Here is an 11757-nt window from a genome sequence, read left to right on the forward strand (position 1 = left end):
CTCCATCTGTTATCTTAGACCTCTGTTACCAAGGGACACAAGAGGAGCTACTTGAAGGCAGTTTGAAAGAGTTTTATTTTACAGATTCTTAGTCCAAAGATTTCAAATTAGAAGCGGCAGCAGAAAAGGAGAAAAAAAACAAGTAAGCGTGATGAAGCCACCTTCTTCCTGGCATTCTGACATTTAACCTGGTGAGAAACACCATCGATGGTGAAGTTGCCTTTTCAGCGGGGTTCTGTCTGTTCACCTTCCATAATAAATGCAGTCAAAGGGGCAGTCACTTCTCATCGGTCACAAAGGTCTGGTTTTTGAACCTCACCCTCACAAGAGCCATTTCTCATCATGCCAAGCCAACAGAAGAAAGTCATTTTTTGCATGGCTGGGATGTTAAGCTTTGTGTGTGCCCTCGGAGCTGTGGCAGCCCTGGGGACACCTTTGTGGATCAAAGCCACCTTCTTCTGCAAAACTGGGGCTCTGCTCGTCAATGCCTCGGGGCAGGAGCTGGACAAGTTCATGGGCGAGATGCAGTACGGGCTTTTCCATGGAGAGGGCGTGAGGCAATGCGGGCTGGGAGCAAGGCCCTTTCGGTTCTCATGTAAGTAACTATTGCATTTGAATTATTTAATACTTTAGGCAAACTCTTCCAAGTGTTGCAAGGAATTATTTTTAAGAGCCTGGCCCTGTCTATTGCAGGATGTTTTAAACAGGTATGAACTACTTGAAATACCCAGGTCTCTTCTGGACAGTTTCTTCTTCCTAGTTTTTATTATTTCATTCTTGCTATTTTTCTTATGACAATTTAGAGTTCATGAGTTGCCAGGGAATTAAACTTTTTGAAAAGACAAGCAATTAAAATTCTTAAATATTAATATTTATGTAAGAAATTATGGGCTCCGTTTTTAAAAGGGAGGAACTTGTGCAACAGGAAAGCTGTAAGAGATGATCTTGATTTTGTTCTTTAAAAAAGAACCAGTGTCATGGGCTCCTTAACCAACTCTAGCTGCTTTTCCCCCTTGCACAGAACTTTGTTTCCTGTCTACACCCTTATTTTCCCTCCTAGGAGCTTTGCTGTTGAAAAATATTCTTTTTTTTTTTTTCTTACCCAATTTGGATCATTTGACTATAGAAATTTAAAATGATATGCTGTGCTAACTGAGAAAGAATTAGAAGCCTGTTTAGGATAGAAAATTTGCCACTGATTAACCTTCGAATCACGTACAGAATGTGAGACAGATTTTCCTGTCGCGATATTTGTGAAATGGAAGTGTTACCTGTAGTATTTACAACCTGTTTATCTTAAGAAGAGAATTTTTAAAAAATTACCATGTGAATAGGCAACTCATTAAATGAAAATTAATAAAAAGTCATTTGTTATATCTCTCCTAGTGCACATTCAGAAATTATTATTTCAAAAGGGCTGGTTTGGAACAATCTTATGAAGACACAGCCAGGAAATTACTGCATAAATCACTCTTCAGGAAAGGAGGTTACCAAGTGAGGCATTTAAAATGAATTATTATGTTGCCTGGGTATTTTTTTTCTAGCATAGGTAGAAGGCTAAATTAATTGAATTTATTATTAACGTATGCAGTGTCTAATTAAATTTCAGTGCTGGCCTATTTATATTTCTGCAACATTCCTGACAATTTCTTAGCAGTCATTGGACACCAACCTTCAACTCACATAGGCTGTTAAGCGATATGAATTTGCATAGGGCTCCAGAAAATCCCCAAGAATTAGTCTTCAGCTTTTCAAGAAATTATCATCTACTAGATTTGATGAAGTGGATACCCACCCTTTTCACTGCATGGCTTTAGTTCATTAAGGTAATGGGGCTCTTAGAGTTGCTTAGCTTCCCTTAGGGGGGTGAAAAGAACAAAGCAGAATGTCACGTGATTTGCAACTGTATTAAAAAACAAAAAAGGAAAAAAGATGAGTGAACCGATTTAACCATGAGTCATTGGCAGCTAAAGTGTGAGTAAAGCTTCTCACAAATGAACTTAGACAAAAGCAGGGAGCCTACAGGGGATTTTTCTGGAGCTTCTGCATTTTGTACGGTGAAATGAAGATAAGCTTTACTCATAGCACAGGACATGTTCCAAAACAATATGTCTTCTAAACACTTACTTCACAGTAAGTGCTATGCATATCTTGTCTCATGTAATCCTCACAGGGTCACAGTCCTCTCTGGTTCAATGAAGGATTTTTTATGGCTGTGTCCCACGCCGGCCCTGTCTGTAAGGAAGCTGTTCTAATCAGGTGCCCCTTTGCCTTCTGTGAAGACTCACAGAGCTGGTGGGGTTTACACAGTACCCTAGCCTATCTCACAGGATTGCATTAGTCCCCATGATACTGTTAACATTTCCCCCAGCCTAGTGAAGAAAATCTTGCACTGGACGGTGCAGATTTAGTTGGAGGTTTACCCTGAATAAATTGGGCATTGACAGTGTCCTTATTCTAAATGAATTTTTGCTTGGTTCTGCTGTACAAGTTGATGTGTGTTATTTTTATGTGCAACGTATGTGTCACTCTTAAAACCCAGATGTATGGTACAACGTGAGGATGAAGAATGGACCAGAAAAACAGTTAGGTGATGTTGTCATATTTGTTCCTATTAAATGTTCCCTATTGACCATTCTATCTCTTTTAATTATAACAAACATCTTCCCTGCCAGCATGCACAATTATGCTGGGAAAACTTCTGCCTCGTTTACTCTGGCTGATTCTCATCCATTTATGGGTCAGTGATTCATCTTCTAGAGGTCACTAGCCTTCCTACCTAGCACACAATTTCATTCATTATAATGAAGGACTGTTTTTCTTTCTAGGCAACACAACTTGGTCAGCTTAGTTTTTCCTGATATGTCACCCGTAAAATTTTAATGATGATGTTTCAACTCTAAATGTAGTCATCAAGACAAAAAGTACTGGTTTTTGAGTGCAGGGTGTGTGGGTGTGTTTCTGTTGTGGTTTGAAACAGTGTAGAGCGTCATCAAAATATGATACCCAAGAATCATATGGTGTCAATCATTCCTAGATACGCTGATCTCTTCATTGCCAAGACAGTTCAATGAGCTGGGGAAAACATATGGAATATTTTTTTTTGACATGTGAAAAATAAAATTTAACCAATCACGTATCACAGCTTGCAACTTGAGTCATACTTTCTAAAGCATCTTGGACCTTATGATGGAAAATTTGGAAAAAGCTTAGAAGAAATTTAGCTGACTTCACGTTTTAGAGAAGCAGAGTTTCTTGACCAAATGAGGCATATGACCCAGACCGCAGAGGGAATGTTGAAACTACTTCGGTGAGCAAGCAGGTGGCTTCTCAAACATATTTTGGCGTAGAATAGTTGGGATTCAGGGTCTCTTGACCAACACTGAGAGTTGGCACTCTGTCTCCATGGTCCCCTGCAGGTGTGACTCCTGTCTCCTGCTGTTCCCACCTGTTCCAGGTGATCAACTTGCATCTCTCCCATCACCCTACCTACACATGGCAGAGCTGCAAAGGTCTTTGATGTACCTCCTTCTAGTAACAATGCCTATCTCTCCCCTCTTTCTTAGTGCACCGCCTGTGTGGAAGCAGGCACAGCGCAGGTAGGAGGGACACCTATTGAGTTTGAGGAAGACTACCTGGTGGGAGGGAGGGGGGCAAGGAAGCCACCTGTACTGTGTCACCCAGCATGCAGGGCCCCTCTGGCCTTTTAGCTCGGGGTGTGGGGGAGGGGCTACTGTCTAGTCTCACTCACCCATTGAAACAGTCCAGCTAATAGTGATGTTGTATTCCTCCCATTGGGGGGAATACAGATCGTAATGTTTAGGAAACACTAGCATGAAGGGGAAAGCGAAATTCTCACAGTTATATCCTTTCCAGACCTTAATGTTCACTCTGTTATTTCAAATCACCTTGTACTAAAAGTGTTTGAGGATGTGTGTTTCACTGCAAGGAGAACCGGAGCCCCAAGAAGGCAAGGGGATGTGTATCCCTCAAACCATCCCGTTTCTCCCTCAAACCAGGACCTAGCATGACGTCTGTCACAAAGGGGTACTTAGTAAATGTTTAAGCAATTTGCGATGCAATTTGCCACTCGCTGGAGGTTAGACTTCCAGCAAATTATTTCACTTCGTTGGTTTTCAGTTCTTGCATCTACAAAATGGGAGGTGAAACTAGGCTATTTCTAATGTCTCTTCCAGTTCAAACACTCTATGATCTGTATAACAAGGGGCTGGCTGTTCTAGACAAGGCCCTTCCAGCTTTAAATTTGCATGACTCTTCTAGCTTCAGTTGCTTGAAACCCCCACTGACAGATTTTAGCCACCATCATTAGAAGTGGTGAGTTTTGTGTGCCTTTGCTCTTTCATTTTCAAAGCTCCTGATTTTTAAAGTGAAGTATTCTGAGATACCTACCATTTATTAGGACCCAGATGAATTTCATTATCAAAGTGAATGCTTCTTTTTTTTTTCCCCCGTCATAACCTTTTACTTTTTGTGTAGAAAACTGCAGGTTAAAGAAGGAGAAAATGAAAAATGGGGAATTCTGGAATTCTAAGGAAATGGGTTAGTGGGTTCCAAAGAGCAGGAACAGCCATAAACACTCAAGTAATTAAGAGAGAATTATTGAGAAAGCAAAAAAAGGAGAAAATCAAAAGGCGGGGAGAGGCTGCCCTACCTGCTTCCGTTTTTTTCTTTCATTTTTCCTAGAAACTCCTCTTCCATTCTCACTGAAAAACTCCTCTTTCCTGAATCTGATTTCATGAACTGGTAATGGCAAGAAATGAGGAGTGACCAGCATATTTAACACCCCACAGGCATTCTTTACCCAAAGGCAGAACTTAAGCAGAAATTATCCTCAAATTAGCGAGAAATATGGAAAAGGTGTTTTTGAGAAAAGGAACTTCTGGCTTTCCTTGGCTAGTACAGGACAAGAACGTTTATTTCTCTCTCCTCCCTAACAACTACCTCTAATATCCTGACCAGAAAAATAATCCACAAAATCAGCCTTCTTTGACAATTGTAATTTTGCATATATGTGTACACACACACACACACATACACACACCTTCCTTCCCTTTAAATTACCCTCCACTCTAACAGCCAGTAAAGCCATTGACCTGGGCTTTCCTGAGAGATGAAGGAGAGGCTGACGTGACGGGGCTGCTTCTGAGGCTCTATGTGGCAGGTCCTCAGTGGAACTTCCAGAACTTAACCCTGGAGTGTGAACTTTACCTGTTGGAGGATGACTCCTAAATTGTCCTCACAATTTGCTGCTCTGCCTTCTCTTTTGGTCTCTGAGGGTGACTCATCGTCCCCAAGGACTTTCAGACAATCCAAAAGAAAAAAATACTAATTTCAGCTGCCCGATTATTGGGTGTCTCACGGGTGCCAGGCATTTTGCAGATATGAACTCCAACCCTTACGTGGGAGATGTTATGATACTACTTCTCTTGAACAAATATAGAAACTGGAAACTCAGAGATATCACAAAACCTTCCCAAAGACACAGACCTAGTAGGTAGCAGACCTAGGATTGAAATTCTTGATCTGCTCATTCCTCTGCCACATTCTGTCTCCTTACAATACACAAAAAAGGATGCAAAGAGTGGAGGAAAATGCAAGAGTAGGACTCAGTTTCACCACCTATTTAAAATATTATGTTGGGTTGGTGAGGGTGTGGAGAAAAAGGAACCTTTGTGCACTGTTGGTGGGAATGTAAATTGGTATACCCACTACCCAGTATACTACGGAGGTTCCTCAAAAGATTAAAAATAGGACTACCACACGATCCAGCAATTCCACACCGAGATATTTATCCAAGAAAGCAAAAACACTAATTCAAAAAGATATACACATCCCTATGTTCATAGCAGCACCATTTATAACAGTCAAGATATAGAAACAAAGTATCCATCAACAGATGAATGGATAAAAAAGATACGTTTTATATATACAATGGAATATTACTCAGCCATAAAAAGAATGAAATCTTGCCACTTGTGACAATGTGGATCAAACTGGAGGGTGTTATACTTAGTAAAATGTCACACAGAGAAAGACAAATACTGTGTGTTTTCAATTATATGCAGTGAATTACAAAATACAAACATAACAAAACAGAAACAGACCTACAGATACAGAGAACAAACTAGTGGTTAGCAGACGGGAGTTGGGTGGGGCAGGCAAAGTAGGGGAAGGGGATGAAGGGGTACAAATTCCCAGTTATAAAATAAATAGTTATAAGGATATACAACACAGGAAATATAGTCAATATTTTATAACTTTGCAGTATAATCTATAAAAAGATCAAATTACTATGTTGTACACATGAAATTAATAAAATATTGTAAGTCAACTATACTTCAATTAAAAAAAAAACCCTCAAAGATGAGAAACAATTATGTTGGTGCTTCACAAGAGCTAGTTCTCATATGACCAGGTGATGGTACTTGGCCTTAAGATTTGAATTCATTCATTTCCTCTTTATTTCACATTTCAGTGGCCCTGATATCTCAGTCCCAATCTTTGACCTTTGGAAAGTAAAACTGTCAAGCCAAGCCTGTTTAAGAATCTAGGTTGAGCAGGTCACATGGGTTACGTAAGTATATCACCTTGACGTTGATAGTTTACGTTGAAGGCAGAGATATCTGACCGCACATGCGGTTAGCTGAGTTAAAATCTCTGCCAACGAAAATCTACACGGTACGATCTTCAAAGTTAGCTACTTGGACTACAATAAATATTTCACCACAGCAATGACGAAAATGGCAGGCTCCTTCCTGAGGTGACATGAACAGTTTCAAAACAGAGGCAGGGATGGAAAAAAAAAACAAAACAAAAAGCAGGTACATTTGATTCACTACAAAAAACTGATACTTTTTTAATGAGGAATCAGTGGGATAGATGGGATAGAATGAGTATAAATCCAGATCTCTTTTTTCAAAAGATGAAAAATAAAAACTCATTTTAATCTCTGAACTCTATCAGGGTTTTCATAAAGCTAACGGCATATTGCTTTTAAAAACAAAACTCATCTAAATTAAACAATGACAAATGTGCCTTTCGTCTAGTCATGCAGCTGAACACGCAGACTGGTTGTGGTGTGATGCTCTCTTATTACAGGTATGATAGCACTGACGAATAGCTGACTGTACCTGGCAGACGAATGCATGCAGGATTCGTATTCCGCTCCCTCTCAGCATGTTATAACTGTGGCAAAGCCATTCTTGGGAGTTATTACCCCAATATAATCATACCCCGTGGATTCAGAGCAGTTAAGTGGGTTCTGTTATCAGAGACACAGATGCACCAAAGCATCTGCTGTCCCTCAGCCACTGTGGGTGATTAAGACTCACTCATGGGGCTGCTTCCAATAGGCTGGAGTCAGGTAGATACAGTTCAGCTGAGAGAAATTCAGGCGCGGTACCAAGAAAACTGTATTTTAAATGCTTCTATCATATCATCATGTCTCCTCCTTTTAAGTGCTGGGGTCATGGATTTCATTCTCCCCGACCACGTAGCCATCAGAAGCCTGGCTCAATACCTGGGTGTGCGACTAGGGGTGATATTAAGGGAGATGAATGCATTGAGTTTATGTCAGGGAATGTCTTTTACTGGATTTTCATAATGACTAGCGGCAGATGGGCTGAGGGGAAAGTCAGATCAAGAGCATTTCTGTAAGAAGAAAAGAAATCTTCCTCCTTATTCCCTTTCAAGAAAATGAATAGCTGAGCACCAAGGGGCCAAATACAACTTCTTTTTGAAACCTACCTTTTATGTGAAGGACAAGTTGAGAAGAAAAACAGGACCTCTGAAGCTACCATCACGGCTTTAATCTGGGAAGAAGTGGCGGTACCATTGCTAACATCATTATCAGAGGGGCTGCTTTCATTCTGAGAGCTTCACAGATGGCGTTACCTGCAGTTTACATCTAGCCAGATGAAGACAAATAGGGTCAATGCGACCTAAACCATTAGATCAGTGGTCTGTAACCCTGGCTGTGATTTAGAATCACCCAGGGAGTCTTGAAAACTACTGACGCCAAGGCTCCACCCCAGACCAATTGAATCAGGATCTCTGGAGGTGAGACCTGAGCACCGGATGGTTTAGAAGCTCCCCAAGTGATTCTAATGTGTAGCCACGGTTGAGAACTCTTGCGGTGGATGACGGCAAAACAGGTAGAATCAGGTGAGGCCAAGAGTCAGAAGCCCTCAGTGTTAGGGCTGGGCAGGTCACCAGAATGAGGGCAGTGAGGAGAAGCAGTATTTAGTATTGTTTCCACACAGCTGGGAGGTTTTCTGGTCACATTTGAGTTGGGATGCTTGCCTTCCATTCCTTTAGCTGCATGTTTCTGTGAAGGGTCTCACGCTTCATCCACACCCACCTGGCCTCGGAGGGAATGAGAGATCTGATTGATGGGTTTGCAGTAAGCAACTGAGCATACTTGGCTCCCAGCCCCAGCGGCTTCAAAGGCTTCCCCTCTTTCCAAATCTGCCCACCAGTTACCGGAGACTGCTCTTCCCCTGGCCAGCCTGTGGCTGGCTGAGAGTGGGGGAGAGGCTCCTAACTCAGCGGAACTGGGCGGACGATCTAAACCACATTCCTCAGCACTGTATCAGAAATAAAGCGAACGTCTTGGCCTCCACCTGCGTGTCTCCTGTGGAAGGGCTCTGCTCCTTCTAAGAGTCAGGAGCCCTCTTTGGAGGTGTGTCATCAGCCCAAGCATCATTTTAGAAAACCATTACAGAGAATGTGCACGCAAGTGCACAAGGGAAACAGAAGCGAGAATGGGGACAGTAGCTCAGACACTGAGGGGAGTGTGTGACAGGGAGCAGATCAGTGATTAACTCTAAACCCAAAGCTCTTGGATTACGGACAGCAATAGTCACCCACCAGGTCAGAAAAAAAAAACAAAACAAAACTCTGAGCTACAAGATAGTTTGCCTGACTTCCATGTAATCTAAGGGCTCCTCTGGGAGGATCTTAGGTCCTAATGTACAGATATGACCCCACCTGTGGGCCAAACAACTCCTTTCCCTCCCAGTGATCAAGGCTGAGACTTGAAAATGCCAGCACTCACCGCACTGAGTTCTTACATCCACCGCTCCTGGTGGAACTACAACTCTTCGGCCATTCTTGTCACGTTAAAAAATATTTAAGTGATTACGTACAATTTACAAAGAGCTCCCACATAAACGATGTCACTGTGTCTCTCAAAAATTCTGTGACTTATTTCTGTTACCACCCACGTTTACAGGTAAGGGAGCTGAGGTAGCAGAGGCCCCCATGAGCAGTAAATGGAAAAAACAGATTAATCTCAGACTTTCCTAATTCCAAAAGCTGTGCTTTTCCAGACCTGCCATTTTGTCCTTTGGTTAATGCCTGGCTATTTTTCTCTTCCCACCAGCTCCCCGCCCTTCTTGCTTTGGTCATGCATGATATTCTAACCATCTCATAGTCTTGGTTAGTGCCTAAACATAGGTGTAGACCGGGTTTACTGATTCCTGTTTTAAGAATTGCAGGATGAAAGATACGACTGCTAGACTGGAATCAGTAAGAGATAAAAAGAGAACAAAGTTTCAGGATAAAATATAACAGAAGAACCCAGGAGATAGAAATAAAATAAATTTTAAGGCAAGTGAAATGAAAGCCATACATTTATAGCAATCAAATAAAACATGGATTAATGGCAAGTAATAAAAGAACATACTTAGCAGTTAGTAAAAACAGTTTTTTTTTATCTTATTACTTTCCAATGATCTACTGAAAACAGTGTAACCTCACATGTAAAACACAAATTCTTTGTAAGTTAGAGTATATGTGCCCTCATTCCTCTCACCCCCCACAAAAAGATCATTGGTGCTTATGTGCTCAAGTGTTCTTCTAGACTCTGAGGACACACAGGCAATAAGAGAAACAACTAAGAATCTAGCAGAAGTGTTTTTAAATAACTGACCACTTATAAGAGCTGTACAGGTTCCTCAGTCAAGAAGGGCTAGGTTGTGTTTTAATAACAAACACGCCCAAATGTTATAGGTCTAAATCAACAAAGAATGGGAGTTCCCTGGTGGCCTAGTGGTTAGGATTCCAGGCTTTCACTGCCATGGCCCGGGTTCAATCCCTGGTTGGGGAACTGAGATCCCACAAGCTGCGCAGTGCGCCCAAAAAAAAAAAAAAAAAACCAACAAAGATTGATTTCTTGCTCACAGTACGTATTCGTCAGAGATTAGCTATAGGTGTGTTTCAGGATGCAGCCACATGCCACTTCCACTTATATTTTCTTGGCCAAGGTTGTTACATGGGGCCTCCAAAGGGGCCAAAACGTGCAATCCTATCATGAGAACAGAATGGGGAAGAACCAGAACTATGGATGGGGGAATAGCACCCTTTACCATCACCATGAATGTTGTTGTTCAGAAAGCTCAAAGAAGGAGAATTACTCTCTGTCAGGCCAAGGCACAGAGAAATCAGAGGAAAGGAAGGATTAGAGTTAGATTTCACTAACTGGCATTGAAGAGGCCAATCTGAGCAAAGGAACAGCATGGGCCAAGGTATGAAGAGCCTGCTGTGGCCAGAGTGCAGAGGGTGCCTGAGAGACAGGTGGAAGAGGAAGGTAAGGCTGGAGAGGGAGCAGGGACCAGGACGTGAGGGACTTCGCGGAACGGAAGCAGTTAGCTTTATCCTGTGGGCATTGGGAGACCCTTTAAGGATGTTTAGCAGGTATGTGTCAGGACAGAAGATGGATTGGAAGACCAAAAGAGAAGTGGGGAGGATAGTCAGAAGGCTCCTCCAAGATCTGGAGGTCCAAACCAAAGCACTGTCAGAGGGCTGGAAAGGGGAGCAAATATTTCCAAGATAATCAGAAGAAAAATCAACAGGACTGCAGTGGTTGGGGGTCCGCCTGCCGATGCAGGGCACATGGGTTCGTGCCCCGGTCCGGGAAGATCCCACATGCCGCGGAGCGGCTGGGCCCGTGAGCCATGGCCGCTGAGCCTGCGCGTCCGGAGCCTGTGCTCTGCAACGGGAGAAGCCACAACGGTGAGAGGCCCGCGTACCTCAAAAAAAAAAAACCAAAAACAAATCAACAGGACTTGGTGACAGAGGATGAACCCCAGATTTCCTCTGGAGGGACGGCTGTGACCATCCAGCAAGCTAAATACAGAAGGGGAACATTCAGAGAGAAGATGAAGTTACTTTGTGTCATGTTTAATGAGGTTCACTTATGGGCCAGCAACAAGAGACATCCATCAGTTACGCAGATCTGGAGGTCATGAGCGAGGCTGCGGCGGAGGCACAGTGCCGGGAATTGGCAGATTGGAGGTGGCAGGTGGAGCTACAGCTGAAGAGGAGGCTTCCCAGAGAGGGGAATCGAATGAGAAGGCAAAAGAAGATGTGTTCTGGAAAGGACCAATATTTCCGGGTAGAAGAGGAGAGACTCGAGAAGGAGACTGAGAGGGGATGATCAGTGAGCTGGGAGGGAACTGGCTGAGGGGGAACCGTGGGAGGAGCAACCTTCCACCAGGAAGCGATGGTCAACAGTCCTGACCACCACAGAGGCATCGCGTGCGGGACAACGAAGATAGCCCGGGGACTCTTATAGACGATCATGGGGGACCTTTGCTAAAGCAGTCCTGATGGAGTGGTCCTCCTTTAAGAAGGGAGGTCCTTGGGGCTTCCCTGGTGGCGCCGTGGTTGAGAGTCCGCCTGCCAATGCAGGGGACGCAGGTTCATGCCCCGGTCCGGGAAGATCCCACGTGCCGC

At 43.0% G+C, this 11757-nt stretch overlaps 1 protein-coding gene across 2 annotated transcripts in view; it reads left to right on the forward strand.

Annotated features, from left to right (window-relative positions):
* Positions 1–300: 300 nt before the first annotated feature.
* Positions 301–11757, forward strand: part of CLRN1 (clarin 1) — a 38909-nt gene continuing 27452 nt past the window's right edge. The window contains exon 1 of one of the 2 annotated variants that reach the window (XM_027092837.1): positions 301–595. In XM_027092837.1, coding sequence (XP_026948638.1) covers positions 343–595 — 253 coding nt within the window. In that variant the 5' untranslated portion in view covers positions 301–342. The remainder of the gene's footprint in view (positions 596–11757) is intronic. The other variant, XM_027092836.1, reaches the window with a different exon arrangement.

Source organism: Aethalodelphis obliquidens, unplaced genomic scaffold (assembly GCF_003676395.1).
Source record: "Aethalodelphis obliquidens isolate GAN/ISIS:26980383/991018 unplaced genomic scaffold, ASM367639v1 scaffold81, whole genome shotgun sequence".
NCBI lineage: Eukaryota > Metazoa > Chordata > Mammalia > Artiodactyla > Delphinidae > Aethalodelphis > Aethalodelphis obliquidens.